This window comes from Sinocyclocheilus anshuiensis, unplaced genomic scaffold (assembly GCF_001515605.1).
Source record: "Sinocyclocheilus anshuiensis isolate Anshui unplaced genomic scaffold, SAMN03320099.WGS_v1.1 scaffold627, whole genome shotgun sequence".
Lineage (NCBI taxonomy): Eukaryota > Metazoa > Chordata > Actinopteri > Cypriniformes > Cyprinidae > Sinocyclocheilus > Sinocyclocheilus anshuiensis.
Genome location: NW_015549703.1, coordinates 2,685,895 through 2,702,152, shown reverse-complemented (window position 1 = coordinate 2,702,152; position 16,258 = coordinate 2,685,895). Strand labels below are relative to the sequence as shown.

General features: G+C 39.7%; 1 protein-coding gene across 1 annotated transcript in view; it reads right to left on the bottom strand.

Annotated features, from left to right (window-relative positions):
- Positions 1–16,258, bottom strand: part of LOC107660660 (semaphorin-5B-like) — a 141,346-nt gene that overhangs the window by 7,591 nt on the left and 117,497 nt on the right. The window contains exons 15-23 of the mRNA XM_016450047.1: positions 14,279–14,396; positions 13,823–14,004; positions 13,347–13,490; positions 11,322–11,469; positions 9,600–9,825; positions 8,151–8,363; positions 5,905–6,075; positions 2,235–2,369; positions 488–532 (exon numbers count right to left, since the gene is read on the bottom strand). Coding sequence (XP_016305533.1) covers positions 488–532; positions 2,235–2,369; positions 5,905–6,075; positions 8,151–8,363; positions 9,600–9,825; positions 11,322–11,469; positions 13,347–13,490; positions 13,823–14,004; positions 14,279–14,396 — 1,382 coding nt within the window. The remainder of the gene's footprint in view (positions 1–487; positions 533–2,234; positions 2,370–5,904; positions 6,076–8,150; positions 8,364–9,599; positions 9,826–11,321; positions 11,470–13,346; positions 13,491–13,822; positions 14,005–14,278; positions 14,397–16,258) is intronic.

Below are 16,258 nucleotides of genomic sequence, written 5' to 3'. Positions count from 1 at the left end.
GAACTGCTCTAATTGGACAACGATCACTCAGGAGAGCAGCACTGCTGGAGCATGATGGGTAATATGTGCTGCCACCTGGAGAAACCCCAAATTGGCACTGCAGTGCCAACTCTGAGGGCAGCCATTGCCCGATGTGGCCTGGATCCGCAACCTAAAAAGCACCGCTGTGCCCCCTCATGTATTTTTCATCTGGTGCATGCACTGGAAAGGCAGCACCTCCGCATGTGGGAGAGCCACAAGAGCCGTGGAACACGACACATGGAAAACTGAAGATCAGCAGTGTGAATTATGACGTTCACTCACTTAAACTTGCTTAGCGATTCCATTTCTGCCTGAGTTCGGGATGAAAAGGAGCTGACATGAAACATAACACACAAGCAGCACATTGCTACATGTCTTTGAGCATTCACGAGAGCGTGCATGCATAAGCGCATACTAACATGCGGTGAACACCATACAAACATATCGGTTTATACAAAGCACTTACCCCCACACTGCTGGTCCTTCTCATAGCTAGATGCCGGGAGAATGGCTGTGTAGAGAAAGAGATGTATAGTTAGTGGCTGTTCACACAGGATGAGCTCTTGCAAGGGTCTTGAGCTCTTTCTAAACGTCTTGAACTGATGCCAAACATCTTTCAAATTGACAAGGCATCTTAAAAACACAACGATTGTGGTTCGAGATGCATCGGAACAGTCACAGACATCCATCTAGAGCAGTAGCTGTCAAGTAGTTTTGCTTCAAAATCGAAATTCGTGTAGCTCAACCAGTAGAGCATGTCTGCAGCAATGCCAGTGTCATAGGTTTGCTTTCCTGGGACCACATGAACGTATACCCAGAATGCAATGCAAGTCTTTTTGGATAAAATGGTCAAAATTGTCCCTAGTAAAAAAGTATATTTAAAATACTTTTATTTCATACTAAGTATAGTAAAATTATATATATATATATAACACAAAAGTAAAGAAAAATGGTCAAATATTGAAAACTGTCAATATTCCATGAAATGCATAGGCCCAACAATATGCAAAATTATTCATATCTTTATAAAATGGATGTGCAGCCTTGATGTCAACATCAAAAGACACAAAACATCCTTTTAAAAGCTAATAAGCTTATTTTGCTATTGTAACTATGCATGGTTAGTCACATTTTATTTTATTAATGCATTTAGTGCGCCTTTTTTGTCTGTTCTGTTGCTCCGTTTGGGTTGCGACCAACAATTTTGGGTTGCGACCAACAATCTAACCATAAACCAACAATTTAAAAATGAAGCAGGCTGGTGCAAGAAAAAGTCCTGTGAGCAGGTCATTACACGCTCTCTTGTTTTGCCTCCCTTTGCTGAATTACAGCCAAAATGTCAATCATTCCCCATCTTATCCCACTCTACTTTCTCCTTTCAAAAGCAACCTTCCTGGAAGTGGGGCGATTCAAAGAGCTGTAGATCTGAGTGGTGAGGAAGTCTCCTGTTTTATACCTGAGGGATGAGCAGGTCTGCAGTGATAAAGTACAGGAAATCACATCAAAGCCTATCAGTCGGGTCGCATGAAAGTGATGAAATTATTAGGCGTTCCATTACGCATAACGTTATTCAAATATTGCATGTATTTGAGAATGAACAGCCAATGTCAGTAAAAACCGTTGCAAGCTATTTTGCAAAATAAAACTTTAAATGCTCATTTAGAGTAAATATTCCCATTTTGGTTGAAGTAATGAGCTGCACTTCGATGGAAATGCCATTTTTCACTGCTGCGATAGAGTCTGAGGGCCGCCTTAACAAAGTCTCGGAGTTCGCCGGCTACCCAATGCCGTGGGTGGATGAGCTCCTGGATCGCCTGGGAAGGGCCCGGTACATCTCTACACTTGACCTCACAAAAGGGCACTGGCAGGTGCCCCTCTCCGAAACTGCCAAACCCAAAACCGCCTTCAGCAAAACCCTTCGGGCTGCACGGGGCTCCCGCCACGTTCCAGCGCATGATGGACATCTTGCTGCGGCCCCACCAGTCCTACGCAGCGGCGTATCTGGATGACGTGGTAACCCACTCCGAGCGTTGGGAAGACCACCTAGACCGTCTGCGGAGGGTGCTGATGGAGCTACGCAGGGCTGGGCTCACCGCCAACCCCCGCAAATGTCACCTGGGCCTGTTTGAGGCAAAGTACCTGGGCTTCCAGGGTGAATATGTGTGTGTGTGTGTGTGTGTGTGTGTGTGTGTTTATATATAGCTCTCTCTCACCTGGGATCTCATTGCAGTCTCGGTGCTGGGAGCTGTTTCCCACACATGGTGTGGATTGAGCCCCGCACACTCGACTGCGCAGCTGCAGGCCCGAGTCATCGCACTCAGACCACACTGACCAGGCCATCCACCCACCTGCACAAAGACACGGGCATAAACACAGGATTTAAAGAAACAGTTCATCTAAAAATGAACATTCTTGTCATCATTTACTCACACTCATTCCAAAACCTGTGTGACTTTCCTCTGTCAAGCACCAAAATTATATATATATATATATATATATATATATATATGCACGAGAAGCGTGGGAGCAACAGCCCGCACCCCACCGCTCTGTGATCGAACATGTGAAAGAAATGAGGGAACGAATCGACCGGGTCATGCCGTTAGTCCGGGAGCACCTCACCAAGGCTCAGCAGGCGCAGCAGCGACATTACAACCGAGCCGCCCAGCCTCGAGAATACCAGCCGGGGGGACAGAGTGATGGTCCTTGTCCCCAATTCGGCCTGCAAGTTCCTGGCCAGCTGGCAAGGCCCGTATACCGTCACGGAGAAAATCGGTCCCGTCACTTACCGTATCCGCCAGCCGGGACGGCGGAAGGCAGATCAGCTATATCAAATTAACCTGCTGAAGAAATGGGTGGGGACAAGGGACCAGCTCGCCGCCCTCGCCACAATTGAACCATCTAACAGCCCTTGGTCCAGCCCTATCGTTATGGTACCAAAACCAGATGGCACCCTCCGCTTCTGCAATGATTTCCGCCGCCTTAACGAAGTCTCGGAGTTCGACAGCTACCCCATGCCGTGGGTGGATGAGCTCCTGGATCGCCTGGGAAGCCCAAAACAGCCTTCAGCACCCTCAGTGGACACTGGCAATACCGGACCCTTCCCTTTGGGCTGCACGGGGCTCCCGCCACGTTCCAGCGCATGATGGACATCTTGCTGCGGCCCCACCAGTCCTACGCAGCGGCGTATCTGGATGACGTGGTAATCCACTCCGAGCATTGGGAAGACCACCTAGACCGTCTGCGGAGGGTGCTGATGGAGCCACGCAGGGCTGGGTTCACCGCCAACCCCCGCAAATGTCACCTGGGCCTGTTTGAGGCAAAGTACCTCGGCTTCCAGGTCGGACGGGGCCTAGTCAAGCCCCAGGAAAAAAAAGTGGAAGCAGTCCGGTCCTCCCCGAAACCCAGCACGAAGTCCCAGGTACGAGCCTTCTTGGGGTTGGCGGGGTACTATCGCTGTTTCATCCCTAACTTCTCCTCCTTAGTCGCCCCCCTGACAGACCTGACCAGGAAGGGGCAGCCAGAGAAGGTGTGCAGGACACCCGAGGCGGAGGAGGCCTTCCGGAAGGTAAAGACAGCGCTCACCTCGGAGCCAGTTCTGCGAGCCCTACGCCAGGGTGACGCGGTGGTTCCTTGCGCTCCAGGACTTCCACTTCCTAGTGCAACATCGGGCCGGAGTTAGCCCTTAAGTCCCCATTTATAGAAATTGCATAGAAAATAGAAATCAGAAAATTATTTAAAATTGTTGGTGCAAAGAATGAAAGAAAATCATAGGTTTGGAACAACTTAACAGTGAGTAAATGACGAGAACATTTTTTGGGTGAACTCTCGCTTTAAATGGAGCGTTCCAATTTTGTCCATCCTCACAGTTCAGAGGCAATCTAACCAGAGCGCTGCCGACTCAACGGCCCACCCACGCACATGAAACAAACACCGCCAGAGTCACACGAGGAGGCAAAAATAATCACAGTCTGAGGCAACACTTTCACAGCAAGTGTACCAAGAAATTTACTTAGAAGAATCTTTGATTTAAAATGTATTTGTTTGCTGGGAAAATCCAATCTGTAAATAGACACATTCCTTTCATGTTACAGCTTTTAAGATGCTTGTCTACACCATACACAGTCTTATAACTCTCCCAGAGCCTAACAAATTTGTCATTTATGAAGGGGGCCAACAGGGGCCAAATGTTTGAATCAAGGATCCAAAAGACTTTAAGATCAGTAGCAACTAGTCCCAGTCAATATCGTAGTATTTCAGAAAAAGCAGATCCACAGTTAACAATGATAAAAGGCAGCCCCGATAACTGCTACATCAATCTTCATTTATTGTCCTTAAGCAAACAATATGTCATGAAGTATTTTTAAAGCAGAATCTTACTGTAATGGAACCTTATAAGTGACCAATATGGGATGTTTTACATTCTGAGTTTAGGGACTTGATTTATAATTAAACACATGATCTTTCATCAAAAGCATGAATTTGAGGTGTTAATCAGGGAGTCAACGGTAATACAAAGGTAGTATAGCATTTGTTAAAGCTACAGGGCTTTACATGATCCAATCTTCATAAATATTTAAGTTTTGTCTTAAAGAGACAGCTGGCCATTTTGAAAAAAGGGACATTTTTAAAGTGATGGCAGCAGTATGTGACAACAGAGCTTTGTGCTGCCACAGTCTGGTTGCACACAGCACACTTCTATATGCATGCAGCTCACACATGGCACCATCTGTAGCCTGGAGGACCCCAGAAGCCCCTCTCAGAATCTGAAGAATGTGTTACTGGTGATTGAAAGGTCTGAAATCATTCCTTCAATGCAATGATAATCAGTTGGTCATAAACTATACCATTAAAAAGACCAGCATATGCTGTGCTGTGGATGCTGGTGTGCTCACATGGCTTCTTAAAGGGATAGTTCACCTGAAAAGTTTAAATTCGGTCATCATTTTTGAACCCACTATCACTGACTTTCTGCAGAACACAAAAGAAAATATTTCACTCTATGGAGACAAATGCTGAGACATTTCAAAAGTGAGGGAGAAAATTATGCCAGAATTGTCATTTGTTGAGTGAATTATCCATTTAAATAGCACAATTCAACCAGCACAATTTCCTCGGTTGACCATCCTCATCAGTTATGTTTTGCTGGTGAATACAATCCCAATGCTGATCAACCATGCTAATCTTAGCTGAACTTTTCAGCAGGGTTGAAACTTTTGGAGGAAGCTTATACGTTTCAATAAAAAGTCACAATTACCTTTTGTATTTTAAGAAAAAAATATATAAAAAGCAATTGTTATTTTTTTCTTGCAATTCTTTTTTTCTTGCAATTCTGAGATTATATCTTACAATTCACGTTTTCTGAGAAAATTCTGAGAAAAGAATTGCAAGATATAAACAAAGATAAGTTAGAATTGTGAGATATAAACTCATAATTACGAGAAAAAAACTCATAACAGTGAGATAAAAAGTCGTAATTACCTTTTAATTAAACAAACAAAATAATTAAACAGGAAAACGTAATTAAAAATAATTCTGAGTAAATTTTATATATTTTAAATATAAGATATAAACTCTCAATTTCTGAGAAAAAAGTCAGAATTGTGAGACATAGACTTAGACAAAAAAAATTAAAACAAACAAAAAAAACAATTACCTTTTATATTTTTATCCCATGGCGAAAATAAGCCTCCATAGAACTGTATATTTTTAAATGGTGATAATAATGGGTGTTGATGGACAGATGACACATTGAAAACCAAATGTATCTTGTGCTTACAGAGTTAGAGCTCAATTTGGAGAGCCTTGATTTTTTTTGTAGCACATTTCACTTAAAGCTTTTTTTTTATCCCATTTGTGGTTCTGGATTGGAACTGATCTTACCATCACAGGTGTGCGTGTTGCAAAGAGCCTCCTCTGTGTGCAAGCCGATGCAGATGTCCCCTCCATTGGCAGAGGCAGGGCTGGTGCATGTGCGCGTTCGTTGATAGTGCCCACCTCCACAGGGCACCGAACACTGCGACCATGATGACCAGCAAGACCAGGCGCCGTTAACTGCACAGACCAAACACATACAAACAAATACAACATACAAAGACAAACACAAAACAATCAGGCAAGGAGGGGGACACAATCATCCAAGCATCAGATAAGCGGACGCAAATGCAGCGCAAACAAGAAAGACGGAGCGGAGGATGCAAACACAATGTACCGAACACAAACATAAAAAAGCATCAATCAAACAGGCAAACACAAAACAATCCAAAAAAACCGACATGATTGGAAATTCCCACAAGGCGGACAAGGCAAGCAGACATCTGTTATGGGATGTGATGGTGATCCGGACATTCAAAGTTCAGGGCAGAATGGAGGTTCAAACAGCTTTATTTGACCCACAAAGCTCCTCACCAAACACTTGAGACTTCTTGTTACAATGAACACCAGCTGTTCACCTCCATTTCATTGTTTATCCTGTTGGAAAATCTAGATTAAGGTGGTGACTGATATCTAGCTGGTCCAAGCTGGTCACCATAAACCAGCTTGACCACCGAAAGCTGGTATAACCAACTTGTTTGTAGATGATCTACCAGCTAGAAACCAGCCATCATGTTCCAAATCACAGCTACCACCATAAACTAGATTTTCCAGCACTGACCAGGATAGAAGCACTGCTGTTGTGCAGTTTTCTCTCACTTTAACAGGCCCTGCCACCATTCTCTTGACGTCTCATCAGACTGATGGAGGAGAAGGTTAGGGGTGGCTCCTTCTTTCTGCACTAGAAAGCACTGTTTAACTTCAGTGGATTAGCATGTGTGTACTGGGGCACGACTGAAGTGTGAAGGCAGACCGATTGCAATCACAGTGAGTCCAGCAACCACACACACAGAGGGAGAAGCCGGTCACTGAATTGAAGTGCATGTCTGAGGTCAAAACAATGGTTTTTAAAATGGTTGCCTGATGTCAGTAATGTGTTTGAATCCATGTGCCCTACCCCCTTCCCTTCCGCTTTGTTATTTCAATCCTATTTTCCCTTTCTGCCTGAGTGGAAAACAGCATTGCAAATACTGTGGGTGCCGTTCATTTGTCACACTCAGAGAGAGTTTAGAGTGGACAATGCATTGGCAAGTAGCTGTCAATACGTCTAAAGAAACACACAAAACCATCTGTTCGGAACTTCCAGGGTGATTGGTCAGATAATTTGCACTGTGAAGGACCACAGGTGAAGTATTAGCACTTTCAACTGTTTGTTTGAGCCAAAGAAGACTGTTAAACCTGGAGAGAAATGTATTTTAGCACCTTTAAACTGTATATTAGCATGCCCAAATTGTCTGTTAGCACCCTAGAAATGTCTGTTAGCACCATTTAACTTTTCATGAGCATTCCTAAACCGTGTTAGCACTCTTGAACTGCATGTTAGCACCCTTAAACTGTTTGTTAGCATCCTTAAACTGTCTATTAGCATCCCTAAACATGCTAAGAATCTCATACTATATGCGATTGGTCAGATAATTTGCACTGTGAAGGATCACAAGGTGAAGTAGCACTTTCAAAACATGGCTCTGTTTGTTTGAGCCAAAGAGGACTGTTAAAACTGGAGAGAAATAAACATGCTAGCAATCGCATACTATAGCAATATGCTAAAACACTTTGAAAACATCTTAGCAACCCATGAGCAACTCCCTCTGTTCACCTACAGAAAATAAGCCACTTGGTGGCAGGCAAATTTGTCGCTCACATTTTCTTCTTTTAAATATAATTATCTAGCTATTTTATCAATTCAGTTTGATGCCATTTTATTGCACACTTAACCTTTAAAGTTTTGGTGCTAACTGGAAAATTTCATTTGATCTTGTGATTCAAGAGTTCATGTCTGTTTGGAATTATGGTGAAACCTCTTAATTTGACCACAGCAGGTCCCTACGGGGCTTCTGGTTTCCATTAGCTAATGAATTCAGTAATACACTTCACACGCTCTAATGGAAACAGAGGCTTTTCCAGCACGATGAGCAACTACCTTGATTATGAGCATATGTGGGAGTCTATTTATGTGTGTATTTGTGTGCACATATGTATATGTGCATTTGGAGTGTGCTTGTGTTTACATGCGTGTTTCTGAGCATGTGTGTTACCTGGACAGAGCTGAGGATTGCAGTCCTGATATTCTACTGGAGATCCCCGGCAGGCGGTGGGAATGCTTTTGCCCTCTGCGCTGGTGCAGGTGCGTTTGCGAGAGCGGTAGCCTTTGGCACACTCCTGAGTGCAAGCTGACCACATCTCCCACGATGACCAGCCAGAGCCTGTCAGTCGTACACCAGGCGTCTTGAGAAGCTCCTCAACGAGAGCTGTAAAACATATATTGCGTGTTCCCATTGAATGTTTTCCCAGCCTACTGATACTATGTTATGATGATACAGAATCCACCTGACTAATATAGTTATGTAAATTATTAGTTATCTTCACAGATATTGTTCTTGGTGTGAACAGTAATTTTATTTAAAGAGCACTGCAATTTTTGTAGGTCAAAACCAGGAGAAGAGCATTTAAGCACTTCCGGTTTTATCATCCAGAAGTCAATACATTTTTTGAATGGGCTTTGGGTTAAAAATCCTGAAATAAGGTTTGTGGTTAACCCAACGTCAAGATATTTTCACATTTATCCTACAACAAGATACACCTGTAATAACCTCTTGTGATATTTTTAAAGATTTTACTTGTCTTGAAATAGATGTTTGCTAACAAGTGCCTAAATGGGACTACAGAAGTTGTTGGGAACATTAAAAGTCATCACAGTGAACCAGAAATTACTCGACTCACTAGTCTAATTTTACAGCCTCATTGTATTTATAACTGCATAGTTTATAATGAACTATTCTAACTCAAATGTTTAGGGAAAATGCTTTGAAAATAAATACTGAAAGAGTTCTTTTTTTTTGGCACCTTAATGGGCTTCCATGGTATAGTTTGTTTATAGCTAATTTTTAGCTTTTCATTTCTGGCAATTGCATTTAGACTTCAGAATTGTTGTATTCATTCGTGAAGATTATCATGATGAACAAAATATTAAAGAAGCATAAACTTTTGTTTGCTTACAACGCTTATTTTTTGCAAGAATTAAAAAATCCAATGGAAAAAATCCTATTGGGTTTTTGTCGAGGGAACCAGGGTGATGCTAACTTCCGGGTTGGACTAATAAAGAATGCATCACTGCAGCACTTTCTGAGTGTGTTATTTTAAGGAGTGGCCTTTTTCTGTGTAATTCAAGGTTACTAAAAAAACTACCAATGTCATGCTGTGTTTTACAGCATCTCTGACAAAAAACATTCTGGTCACAGCAACCTGCACAAGGTGAATTCTGACACTCCCTTGCCTCTAATGCATTCCATGTGCACCTCAAGTGTTTGACCTCTCCCGATTTCAGACAGCAAGATTCAGTTAATCAATGTGGCGCCCGACATGCGCAAAGTGGGCAAGAGCTGAACTGTGACCCTGAACTGTCATCGAGCCAGCAGTATCGGCTAACTCAGTCAGATCTGTTCATTGTGTGGGTGTGCATTAGAAAAAAGGATCTAAACACTCACAGTCTGTATCACAGGTTACCGTCCCGTCATTGGGGCAGAAGCGTGTCTCTACTTTACGCTTGCCTAGTTGAAGCTCATGAGGGTCAGCCAGTTGGGCCCGGCAGATGTAGCGTACTCTTTGCTCCTGCCGTGCCCCTCCCTGGGTTATGTTCACTGGGACCCAAGGGGTCCATGGGGTGTTTCGGCGCACCTCCGGACAGGACTCCAGATTACATGCCTGGTACTCCTGCAATGAGGAAGTTTGACAAAGAGATGATATCATCCAGTTGCTCATTCCTCATGCACAGGCGACATTACTTCACCTCTTAAGATGCACGTGAAGCTCATTCTTGTACCATCACTGTGAACAGTTAATAAAATTTAATGGATCCTTGCTAGACACCCAAGGGGGTGTTACAGTTCTTTGCAAGGAATGTTAATTTGAGTCCTAATTAAGTTGATTAAATTTGAATTAATTGCAGCTCTTAAGAGAGTTGGAGAGCAAAGAAATCTGTCCGATTTAAAATGCAAGATCAAAAGAGCATTTTAGAAAACTGAATGTTATTTTGATTTGTCTTGATCTTTTGTTGTATAGAAAGCATATAACCGCACAAAATGTCATAACATGTTTTGGTGTGATGTGATTTGTTGATAACATAAGATAAATCATAAAATCATTTAGTGTATAATACCTTCCTGGAGTTCAATTTACTGTCCTTTTAAAGCTTTACTTAGTCCGTTTACTCTTGGGACTCAATTTATTTTTGTCCCGTGTAAATTCACGCCAGTTTTTATATGGCTAGCCTAGTGAAACATAAACATACTAAAATATATTTGAAATATATTTATTTAAAGCTAAGTATACTACAAATAAATGTACATATTTATCTACTTAATAAAAATTCCCTGCAACTGTACTTTTAGTATACTAAACTGGTATACTTAAAGTCTGCTAAATTGGAACAACTAATTTTGTGCTTGTACTTTTGTAAAGATATACTGAAATATATTTGACTGTGCTAAAGTGGAACTATTGCAAGTATACTTCAGGTACACTTTATATGTCTTGCATTTAAAGACCGATATTATTCAAAGACAATCCTCATCAATAGTGACATTAAAGCACATAGCAGGCTTAATATTAAGAAATATGCATTGTGCACAAGTAGTACTCCAAATAAAGTTTAATTATAATTTTTATATCAGTAAGTCTCGAGCGTTATGTCAGTAAATATGTTAGTAGATTTGAACTATACTTAAATATTTAAAATATATTACTTTTTTTTACAAGGGATAACATCACAATTTTAAAAATAAATTGTATACAAATAGAAACAGTATATCAAAGGAGAAACCGAGGCAAGTATTCACACATTTACTCCAATGAATATTTCTCTGAGTAGGTTTATTTTAAGTCTATCTCTTCATAGGCATGTTTTATTTCTTTTTCATTTTGAAGGTGATGAATGTAAATAACTACAAAGCCATTGGCATACCGTGTGGACGATCAGCTTAATGTAAGTGACAGTCTCAGAACAGCATAAATCTTCAAAATGAAACAGTGTGCTGCGTATTAGATTTGTCTAGTCCACTCAGTCTCTCCTGAATCACAAATGAGCTCCACTTTTACAGTACATCACACATATCTTTCTGGGAGGAGAGCTGCTTGGTTATCACAGTCGAGCAGGAGGCTTCAAGGCTAGAGTGTGTGTGTAAGTGTGTGTGTACTTCAGGTGTACGTACCAGCGCACATCCTGGACAGCTATTTCCATTCTCACAGTTCCTGGAGCGAGAGTGCACCCCTCCTCCACACTCTGAGCTGCACTTGGACCAGGGCGACCATGATGACCAGAAGATCGGTTGAGGGCACGACATCTTCTCATTGCAGAATCTGGTGAGCATAAAAAATGTGTTTTACTCGTATCATGGGTTTAAGTCAGGCCTGCTCGGAGTTGATAAAATGTTTAAAGGGGTCATATATTATAAGACAAATTGCCACAGGTTTGACAACATTGCATGTGGTTATGAGAAACTTGTGAACCTGGCATTTGATGTTACTGACATCCAACCTACACTACAGGCATCACATTTGACAGCTTCAGTAGAGGGGAAGATTATCGGATTATAATGCTTTGAAATTTAACTTGCACTTAAAATGCGCTTAATATCATGAAGTTTTTATTCACATTTTGGATTAATATTTATTTTAATATTTTCTGTTTTCATTTTCATTTTACTTAAAGTTTCAGTAATTTTGTTGTGTTTTTGTCATTTTTATTTTTAAATATTTCTAACAGTTTTTTATCAACTTTTTATTAACTTTATTTCAGTTTTAGTTTTATTACTTCAAGTTAAACTTTTTAAAGTTTGTTTGTTTGTTTACTTTAAATGTTATTTAATGTCAGAAAAAGTTGATTTTATTTCAAGTATTAAAAGTTTTATGTGGTTTTAATTTAAGTTTTAGTTAACTATAATAACTCTGGTTCCAATACAATAAATAGTTACTGTATTTTAGAGATGTATTTAGAAAAATATGTCTGCAGTAATGCAGCAAATGTGGCATCAGCTAGTATTTTGTAGAATGAATTTTTTTACACACACACACACACACACACACACACACACACGCACACACGCACACACGCACACACGCACACTCACTCACAGTTTGTATTTTTATTTCAGTTTTTGTTTTACTTATATTACTACATCGAGTTAAACTAAATTAAAATGAGAAATATTGCCTTGTCAACTAGCTAAAATAAAAAAAATTTGGTAACAATTTACTTAAAGCCTTTATGTATAATGCATTATATAAGTAGTCTTAATGCATTAATTATGCCTTGTAATGCACCTTATAATGTATTGTACAATATCATGAATAATTGTAACCACAGTTAATGCATTATAACACTTAATTTATTGTTACACTATGCATTTTAAATTAGGTTATAATTATTTACGACAAGATATAATGTATTACAACGCAATAAATATTATATTTTTTTTATTTCAGGTAATGCTCATTTTATTTATTAAGTAACAAAAACGTTTCTTTTATTATTAAGGTTTTTATTATAGATTTCCGTTTAGTTTTAGTTAACTATAACTCTATAACGCTGACTTATACACAGACACAGCAAACACAAAAAAAATCTTCTTGCATAAATGTAAATAAATGAATCTATAAATAATAAATTCTAAATTCTTCTTGCATAAATCAATCTATTCATCACACAGAATTATCATATGGCTTCAGAAAACTTGGAATATATTCATATGGACTACTTTTATAGTGTTTTGTTCTTGGTCAGCCCGTGGTCACTATGAACTTTTATTGAAAAAAGTAATAGCATATAGTTTGGAGCAACTGAGAAAATAATGTCAGACTTTTCATTTTGGAGTAAACTATTCCTCTAAGGCACAAGAGCAAATAAAAGCAGACTTAATTATAAGGATCACTGAGTAAAAATGGTAATACAAAACTCAATAATGACTATTTTTGGTGTAAAGACTGAAAAACATTACAAGTGGACCCCAGAGGGGTTATTTAAAAAAATCATCTATGATAAGACCCCTTTTAAAAGAAACCGACTAAGAAAGATTAAACTTTCTTGTATGAAAGTGAATCAAATCTAATTTGAGGCTCCTTAATTACATTACCAAATCTTTATTAAATAACTGATGAATATCTAAATATAATTATGATATGTTTCAGGTCTTGATTTTTACATTTAGATGTGCAAGAAATAAAAACGCTCTTCTTACCTCTGTTCTCTGCTTTGCCCCACACACACTCGGCCACCATGCCTGGGCGAAGGATTGTTACAGGATCGCTGGCGGACTTCAAACCCAATCTCACAGCTTGTGCTGCACTGGCCCCAGGACGACCAGGGAGTCCAACCTCCATTCCTGCAGAAAAAGGAAAGAAAGAAAAAACAGTGAGCATCAGTGAACCTTGGCAAGAAGAGATAGGTATAAACCCATTTTCTCATTTGGGATATAGAAATATTTTTTTTCCGGCAGCACTGCTGCATTTGATAAGGCTAATGTGACGTGATGGAGGAGAAAGAGGACAGGTTCGGTAAGGAATTTTGATCGGGAAACATTAAAACACAATTCAGTTTCAGCACCTTAGATGCAGGATGGCAGCAAACGGGGAAAAAAACTGATCATAGAAACGCTATAACTGAATTTGAATTATGTGGCTGAACTATTGCTTTAAGGAAAAACTTTTTACTTGCCTTGAACAGTTGGACACCTCAATGGTGGGACCCTCGCAGTTTTTACCTCCGCAGCGAGGGGGCGGACCATCGCAAGCCCGTGATCGGCAAAGACACGTGCTGGTGCCTTCGCCGTCATCGTGGCTACAGGGTTGCCATGGAGCCCAGGGCCCGTATGCGCCATCTGTGGTTTGGTTCCTCAGCTGGAATAAATTAGAAAAAACGTGTGAATTTGAAGGTTGGGTGCGTGCAGAATCTCAGTCCTAAAAATAATGACCACAAAGCAGCTGCCTCAAGTGATGTTATCAATCATGCGGCATAGCACCTTTCACGCAACACCGATTTCAAAGCTGCAGAGGGAGACTGTCAGAGCGCTATGGAGACGGCGGACATGTGTCGAAACATCAGTCATGCATGAGGCAGTGAATGAGGTGGACTCTGTGAGTGAGGTGGACTCTTTAAATGGCTGGTCCTTACCGGACAGGCAGTGATGTTCTGGAACCACTGGCTCATGTTGGAGCTGTCTTCTATGGTGGTGCAACGGCGCTGCTTTCGGTCCCAACCACAGTAAGGGTCTCTTGCATCCAAACACATCCTAAAATAGAAATAAAAGAAGAGTCAGGGAAAAGAGAAAGTGAGAGAGAGAAAAGAAATACACACGGGCTTAGTGCATGAATAGTATTGGTAAATTGTAGTCAATATTAAATTCGAATTGACCTCATTTATTTATAATGTGATTAATTCCAAAGACATAAAATAATTTTTGCGATCTTTAATCATACTGTAAAAATCTTTTTTTTTAAACAAATTAATACTTTTATTCTGAAAGGATGTATTTAATCAAAAGTGACAGTAAAGACATTTATAATGTTAAAAAGATTTCTATTTCAAATGAATGCTGTTTTTTTTAATTGTCTATTTATCAAAGAATCTTGATGAAAATGCATCAAAGTTTTCACAAAAATTATTAAGCAGCACAACTGTTTTCAAAATTGATAATAATAAGAAATATTTCTTGAGCACCAAAGCAGCATATTCTGAAGGATCAAGTGAAACTGAAGACTGGAATAATGAAAATTCATCTTTGCCATGACAAGATCCGTATAACCCGGGTTAAAAGCGCTATATAAATAAAGGTGACTTGACTTGACAAGAATAACTAACATTTTAAAATCTATTAAAATAGAAAACACAAACGTCATATATATTAATCAGCATATCATCTAAACCTAAATTATATAAATTATAAATGATAGTATTTATTTATATTATTATTATTATTATTATTATTATATAATTAACTATTATATATAATTAAATATATGAATATATATACATATGGAATCACAACTTTTCTGCTGACATCACTCAATCCATGAAGGCTATTGGATAATGTCAAATAGCTATGCATTGTTTTTAGCAAAACTTAATTTGGGCAACACCCACTTTTCACGATCCAATAAATTCTCTGAAAATAACTGGATAGACTCAAGTTGAACATCCTTCTGCATTCTTAAATAGGTAGTGAAAGAAAAATGGGTTGCAAACAGCAATTCACATTGACTTTTAAACTGAAGAGACATCCAGCATTTGCTTCCCTTGACCAACATCGTAGATTAAAAAGCTTGCACATTAACTGACAGCAGCCCTAGGCGCTACAGTTCCCTGATACAAATCTAAACCACGCCTGGGAGAATTTCCTATCCTTTCTACAAAACCCTTGCTACGCAACACCTCGAAATTTATTAAATATTTGTAAGCTGCTAAAAAAAGAGGCCTAATAAGGTGTAATTAAATCTAAACCCACTAATGAAGTTAAGCCATGAGTGCCATTTCAAGGGCTCAGGAATTTGGGGCGGTGTGTTAGTAAAGCACCAGCAGCCTCACAACCTTCCCTTTAGCTTGAAAGGCTTGTTTTTGGCACAAGTGTATCAGTTTGTTTGCACTGGCCCTCTGGCGTTCCAGCCTCAAGGTTGAGGAAACACACAGAGTGTTGATACAGTGCAGAGTGCCAAGACTGAATCCTGCTGAGAAGGGAGCTCGAACTGGGTTGAGTGCTAAACCACTCCAACGCTTCAACTCTGTCAGGAACATCAAGGCAAAAGAAAAATATCATCCTTCAACAATTTAATTTACATAGATTCTGGACGACCCTCTTGTTAAATGCCAAAAAGTGAATGTTCTGTCATCATGTGTGCAGTGTTGTTTAAATTCTATACGATTTCTCTTTTTTAGTGGAACTAGGGTTGTCATAATACCAAAAAATCCATTAAGCAGACACCAGTGAAATTTCATTACCAGTGATTTTTAATACAAATTTCACACACACACACACACCCCCCTACTAAATATAATGCTTTATTTAAAAAGGTGAAATGTTATTATAAACAGTCATGAAAAATTTCAAAAAGGGAAAATTCTCTCAAATTTTTGAAAAAAAAAAATTTCTCTCATATA